Below are 7296 nucleotides of genomic sequence, written 5' to 3'. Positions count from 1 at the left end.
CGTGGACGTTTGGCGGCAGTGTTTCATATACCGTGGACGACTTATATATCCTTTATTTTCTTCTTTGATGTACTAGTAGAGTATTATACATGACACGCATGCTTAAGTATTTCTTCCTCTAGATTTACTAATTCCCGTCTAGGTAAGAATTAACAATGGCCACGCTAATTCCATCACCCACATTACTTTACATTACAAGAACACGTAGATAGATAGTTCTTCCCATCAAAACCATACACTCCAGCCAATCATCTCCGAATAACAAAAAAGATAAAAGAGCACCGTAAACATTTTCTTTCCCCTTCGAACAGCATGAGCGTGGTAAACATTTTTGTGTCGCAAAACCCCTCGCCCGAGTGAAAAACGAGCTCCACAAAATAAACGACGGGAGCAAGGAGAAACGAGGTGCCAGAAAAAAGAAAGAAAAGGAAAACAGGCATGGGCCCCACCATGGGCTCAAACCAGCACGTGTTTCCCCCGGCCTCTCGTCCCTGGAATAAATACCCCCCTCCCCTCCCCCGTCTCCGTGACAACCAAACCCGGAAACAGAGCACAACGCAAAGAAAACCAGCAGCGAATCCCACACATCCTCCGCCTGCCATCTCCAACCCTCGATCAGGTTGGTATTCCGGCGAACCCTCCACTCGGACTCCAACCCGCCCCGGTCTCGGCCGCGTCCCAGTCCCCCCCCCCCCCCCCTTCAATCCCTCTTCGTCGGAGCCAGAGGTCCCCTGCGGCAGCAGTTCGAGCCGAATCGCTCCTTCTTCCTCGTCGTCAGGCACAGCAACAGAGAGACAGAGCTCACCGGCGGCGGCGGCGGCGAACCGGACATGTGCGTGGAGGGATTCGAGGACGCGCAGATCGAGAGGCCGGCAGATTTCGTGGTCGGTAAACCCTCCTCCCCTCCCCTGTTCTTACGCCCATTCGATTCGACTCTGTTTCCTTCTCTTTCTTTCTTTTTTCTCGACCATCCCGCTCGCTGAATCCGGTGGTTTTTCTTTCCGCCGACGATAGAATACTACGAGATTCAAATCGGTTTCTGCTCGTCGCTGATCCGCGCGCGTTCGTTCCCTTGGGCCTGGACGATCGATTACTACTACACACTTTGAGTTTTGATGAGTGGAAGAAGGAGGAAAAAAAACGCTAGTGGGTTGGTTGCTTCGTTCACACACTTCGCGTGCTGCGCGAGCGAATGCTTCCCGTGTCTCCCCTTCCTTCTCCCTCAAAAATCCACAGCCAAGCAGCAGCAGCAGCAGCAGCAGCAGGGATTATTCAGCACTTACAGGAAGTAGTTTATTTACTTATTGCAACTGGAATTAATGAACTACTCCCATTATCTCATCTTTTAGTACTAGTACAAGACTGCTATTAGTATTACTATCAGTATTATCCCAACAATTATATTTTTGTTAGCAAAAAAATATATTACTGTATTATTATTATTATTATATCCTCTTGTGTGGAAGGTGTGAACAGAGGGATATGCCTTGAATTGTTCGGCGGCCCAGAAGTTTCTTCTAGCTGCGATTAAGCGTGCCGCAAAAGCGAAATCTTTTTCCTTGTCCTGGCTCAGCGGATGTCATGCCCCCCGTCTGCTTCTGCGAGTGCATTCTTGTTCCCATGCGGCGCTCCTCTCATCCTGTGATCGAAATCGTATGTGGGATTTCCGGTCGACGTGTATGCTTGGCATCCTCTCGTCCGCTGTCCGCCACAAAGATATCTCCATCTCATCTCCTCTGACAGAGATATTTGCATCTGAAAGTAGGACAAACTGAACTGTTCATAGTAAAATATATCAACTGATGCAAAGTTCACAGCTATAGCAGCACCCGGTTTCTTTCTTGGCCTCGACGGAGGAAGATTTGTTAATGGCTATAATCATCCATGATCCATCGTCCGTGTTGTTTACATGTAGTAGAACAGTCAGCGCCGCCGGTAAAGTCCAGATAGTGCTGCACCCCCTTTCTGCATTCAGGCCAAGGGAAAGGCTGGCCTTTTCCGCGCTGTCAAGCCTCCGGGCACGACACGTCCTTGGCAATTTCCTAGTGATCTCTGTGCGCCTTTATAGGTCTGAATTACATAATCATGGGGTCGCTTTTGTCCCTTTGGCTTGCAATTATGGGTTACAATGCAGGCAGGTAGTGGGCTATGCAGTGGTGCTCAAGAATGTACACCTGGAGCCTTCACATTTCTCTGCTATATATACCAGCTTCTGCCGTTATATAGCATCCGTGTGCATTTATCAGTGCCCACACTGAAAATGGCTAACTCGTGGCATTCTTTGTCCACTAAGGGATTGCCTTCTGTCGCCGACTTGACCGAGTTGGGGTTCGGTTTGTACGTCCCTTTCGGCTAGGTGGATTAGTGTTGCTGCAAGCCTGCAAGTCATCCACTGATGGTGGCGACGTTGTTTAAGCTATTGTAGAGTTGTTGACGGAGTTGAAAGCTTGAGAAAATAGATTCATTTAACCTGGCTATTGTTAGTAAGATGCTGAGTTCATCCTGTATCACATTATTTATACTAAATGTACATTGCTTTCCCTTATTGCAACTTTTTTTAAGCTGATGCAGTATCTTGTTCAATGAGAATTGCTTTTTGCTGTGACCTAATCTTCTGTTAATTGTGTAATGTGCAGATGGAGAGAGTTTGTGAGAACACGGTGTCCATTGATTTCAAGCAAACTACAATGGTGACTGTGATTGGAGAGAGTTGGCACAATTTTGTCCCAACTATCCGGTCAGGGGACTGGTCTGACATTGGTGGCCGTGACTACATGGAAGATGCGCATGTGTGCATCCCCAACCTAGCCAAGAATTTTGGTTTTAACATGGTGGATGATGAAGTTATTTCCTTTTATGGGGTAATTGCTTATTCACTCCTTGAATCTAGTTCTTCAAATTCATATTAAATGCTCATCTTTTTTTCTTTTCTAAAATCATTATGTCCTTCCATTTCTCAGGTCTTTGATGGCCATGGTGGAAAAGATGCTGCACAGTATGTTCGCGATAACTTGCCACGGGTCATCGTGGAAGATGCTGCTTTTCCTCTTGAGCTTGAGAAGGCAGTCAGGAGGTCGTTTGTGCAAACTGATAGTCAGTTTGCAGAGAAGTGCTCTCTACATGATGGACTTTCTTCTGGAACAACCGCACTTACAGCAATGATTTTTGGAAGGTACTGTTCCTGTGACCTGCAATCCTGGCTCTTCTTTTAGTATTTTCATTCCACTGATGACCAGAGAAAATCATAATGCAATAGGAGTTGACACTAGTTAACTTGTTCCTAAAGCTGCTTTCAAACTAATGCATCATAATTCAAAAAATCTCAACATGGCCTAAGGTTAAATTTCTCTAAACTGCTGCACTTGCACTAGGACCTCTTGTGATACTGCTACCATGCATTGTGTTATATGCCAATGCCAGTATGACTCTCATCAGAGTTAGCACCCTAGCTGTAGGTTGCTCTGTTATTGAGTGACCAGCAATGCTAATTGCTTGCATGTCTTGTGCAGGTCTCTTCTGGTTGCAAATGCTGGTGATTGCCGAGCGGTCCTTTCCCGGCGCGGCGCCGCAATCGAAATGTCCAAGGACCACAGGGCCTGCTGCCTGAATGAAAGAAAGCGGGTCGAATCCCTAGGCGGCTACGTCGACGACGGCTATCTGAACGGCCAGTTAGCGGTCACCAGAGCGCTCGGTGACTGGCATCTCGACGGGCTCAAGGAGATGGGCGAGCCGGGAGGCCCGCTGAGCGCTGAGCCGGAGCTCAAGATGATCACGCTGACCAAGGACGACGAGTTCCTCATCATCGGCAGCGACGGCATCTGGGACTTCTTCTCCAACCAGAACTCGGTGGACTTTGCACGGCGGAGGCTCCAGGAGCACAACGACCTGAGGCGGTGCTGCAAGGAGATCGTGGAGGAGGCGATCAGGCGGGGCGCCACCGACAACCTGACGGCGGTGATGGTCGCCTTCCACCAGGAGGCCCCTCCCCAGATCAGGGTGAGCAGGATGGGCAGGGTGGAGCGGAGCATCTCGGCCGAGGGGCTCCATAGCCTCAGGGTGCTCCTGGAAGGCCAGTGATCTTCGGCGGCGCGCCATTGTCGCCGCCTTGTTCGTTCTACATTGTTGAGCGTCAACTGTAAGTACCGATTGCGGCCTCCCTGCTGTTGCTCATGTTTGTCCGTCCGTTCATCATCCATCGTCGTCGTCGACATGCCAGTGGTGGCTCTATTGCTACCTGGGAGGAATAAAACCAACGAACCTGGAGAAGGTCTCACGCGCCATTGTGAATTGTGAGGCACCTGTAAATATAAGTTGGGAGCTTAGGGTTGGTAACAGAGTCAGTAGCGTGCATCCAGGGGGCTTTGAGGCTCATTATGAGATGAGATGAGATGTTTTTCTTCCCCCCTGTTTCTATTTTGTCTGTAAAAGAAACAATCCTGTCTGATGATCATTATTATATCAGTGTAACTAGAGTTGTGTCATGTGAATCACCTCCTCATTTGTCATCCTGGTCCCACCCATCCACACCGCACGGATCCACCCATCGTCCGGAACGGTGCAAACCAGGACAAGGGAAGAGTCAACCAAGCGAGACGGCTCAGGGTCGACTTCCAGGCTTGATTGCCAATGAAGGCAGGCTGGGACTGGGTCAACCATACAATATACAGTACGTAGTAGGTCGGCGAGTAGAGCAGCATCATCATTGACGGACGGGAGAGGAAGCAGAGCACGAGGGCGAAAAGGATCGGATGTGGGCGACGCAGCGCAGCCACCGAGACCGAACCACCGCCGGTCGATGGGAAGAAAAGGAGAGGCGGTGCGCCCCTCCACCACCACCGCCACCGGACCTGCTCAGCGCCAACGCCAGCGCGCGCATCGGTCACCATCGGCGTCATCGGGAGCGGCGCCCGCACGTGGGCGAAGGTCGGCAGCCCTTGACGGCGGTGGGCGGACACGTTGCGGGCAGAGTCGGTCCGCGTGTTTTTACTATATACTGTCTCGGCTAGGCTCGAGTGACACGACACCGGCGGCGAGGCGAGCGGGTTAGGCGACACGTTTGCTTGCTTATTAAGCTGCTTGTGGTCTTGGCAACGACACGCTTGCTTGTTTCAGCTGCTTGTAATTCGTTCGGGCGGCGACACGTTTGCTTCGTGCTCACGCCTGGCGTCCGTCCGGGCGGCGACAGCTCGCCGGCACGTTGCCGATCGACAAGACGCCCGCGGGTTCTCGAGGCACCACGCACTTGCTTGGCATTCTACTAGCATCAGCATGTACCAGACCTTTTGGTTTAGCAATGCAGTACTTCTACTAAATTATACTTTTTCCGTTTTAAAATAAATGACATAGATTTAATACTAATCTAGTAGTACAAAATTTATACTAGTGTATTGTCAACATGCAAAGAACGTAAGCAAATGGATAGAAACATAGACATCCTGAGAAACCCCGGAGAAAAAGGAGGGCTTTATGCTTCGGAATGACTTTAATCTTGTCGGGGCGTTCTGAGATTTTTTATTTTCAAAAAAGCAAAACTTCTAAAGACATTCAAATGACCAATGAAATTTAGGCTTTAAATGATGGAAATATCTGCACCTTTACAATTAGACTAATCCTAAACAGTAAACATGATAATCATGGTATACAATTATATATTTGAATATATAGTTTTTTTTAAGGATATTTAAATATCCATCTATGGATGGGTAGCAGCTTCCATAGAATATAGGCAAAAGTGTGTGCATAAAGCATACGCATATAACTATATATTTAAATATCCTTGCAAAAAACTATATATTCAAATCATTTGTACTATCGGGAGGGAGACCAGGATCATGGAGGTTGTGAGGGTACATTATATATTCAAATCATTTATACTATGGACGGGAAATGAAGTCAGAAAAATAGCTAAGGTTGGAAAAAAAATCCCATGCACCTATTGGCTTAGCCAAGACCAATTAGTCATGTCGGGGACTTATTGGTCTTCGCTAGGCCGACATGAACTAATTGGCCTAGCCAAGGCCGATTAGTCCCTGTCATGCACCCACACATGCAGGTTGATAGGCCTGTCGGCCTAGTCAAGGCCGACTGGGACTGATTGGTCTTGGCTAGGCCGATTAGTCCCTGTCGGCCACGTCTAAGCCGAGGCAGGTATATATATATTTTTTTTTAAATTTGAGCATTATTTTCCGAAAAGAATAAAAAAATGCAATATTTTAAAAAAAATAGCGATTTCTTCAACTGTTTTATCTAATGTTGGCATAGGTATTAGCTACAATTTATGTGTTGGCAAATGCTCCCTATACAACAGATTGATGTGTCACTAAATCTTGACTGTGGTGTAATGAGTTGTGAGATATTACGTTCACCCCTTTGGTCCATTTAATCTTATTTTATTGTTCGTATTATTGCTGAATTGTTATTTTTCAGCAATTCATTTTTTTGTGCTGCTCTATATTTTTCCTTTTTTTATTTTTAAACAAATCAGGTTGACGTGTATATGTGATAACAGTTTTCTACCACCTTGGCGCAAATTGTTTAAAACCACCGAAAGTAGGATAGGATCAAAGGATAACGTAAACAGATTTGAATTGTTTATTTAGAAAATGGGAACAATTTTTCATTAGAGTCTACTGGGGTTGACGAGTCAACTTGCACGATTATCAACGTTGATGGGTGTATTTTCGTCACAATTTTAAAGCGTGTAGGTACACTAAAAAATACGTCCAATTGAGCTTAGATACATCGCACATCGTACGCAACCTTGTGGCCGAAGGAGCATAGATACATCGCACATACCTGCGAGATGGACACTCCTAAAGATCAGATCAGTGCAAGACCTGTTCAAGTCAATGGTGCTTTTGGTGCCTTCCGGTCATGGGCGTTCCACTACCGCCATCAATTAGCACTGTACATTAAGGTCATCACATATTCACATATCTAGGAGTATCTATCTCCAGCTCAATCTCCATCTTTTTTTTATGCGCACATCACCTGGCCGCAGGGACGGAGCCAACATTCATGCATACAGGGGGTATGTTTATTCATGAAAGGGATAAAGTTTATATGTCTGAAGTAAAAAAACTGGCTGCAAAAATCATAATCATAGTATAAAGATCAATTTGTTAGGGGGTCTAGCCCCCCTTCCCCCCTAAATTCGTCCCTGCCTGGCCGTTCCTTGAAGCGAAAGTATCATCCCCGCGTGCGTGCTTAGAGCAACTTCAACAAGCCGACTCAAATGGAAAACAATTTTGTCCGCTTTTTATCTGTCTGGGTCGGCCAGACGAACACGAATGTTCG

At 47.0% G+C, this 7296-nt stretch overlaps 1 protein-coding gene across 1 annotated transcript; it reads left to right on the top strand.

Annotated features, from left to right (window-relative positions):
• Positions 1-505: 505 nt before the first annotated feature.
• Positions 506-4487, top strand: LOC123403753 (probable protein phosphatase 2C 27). Its single transcript, XM_045097667.1, has 4 exons — positions 506-884; positions 2637-2861; positions 2961-3172; positions 3510-4487. The coding sequence occupies exons 1-4, from the start codon at positions 831-833 to the stop codon at positions 4075-4077; spliced, it is 1059 nt and encodes a 352-aa protein (XP_044953602.1). The 5' UTR covers positions 506-830; the 3' UTR covers positions 4078-4487.
• The last annotated feature ends 2809 nt before the right edge of the window (positions 4488-7296 follow it).

This window comes from Hordeum vulgare, chromosome 6H, assembly GCF_904849725.1.
Source record: "Hordeum vulgare subsp. vulgare chromosome 6H, MorexV3_pseudomolecules_assembly, whole genome shotgun sequence".
Lineage (NCBI taxonomy): Eukaryota > Viridiplantae > Streptophyta > Magnoliopsida > Poales > Poaceae > Hordeum > Hordeum vulgare.
The sequence above is the reverse complement of the archived record's forward strand: the minus strand, read 5'-3'. Positions and strand labels throughout refer to the sequence as shown.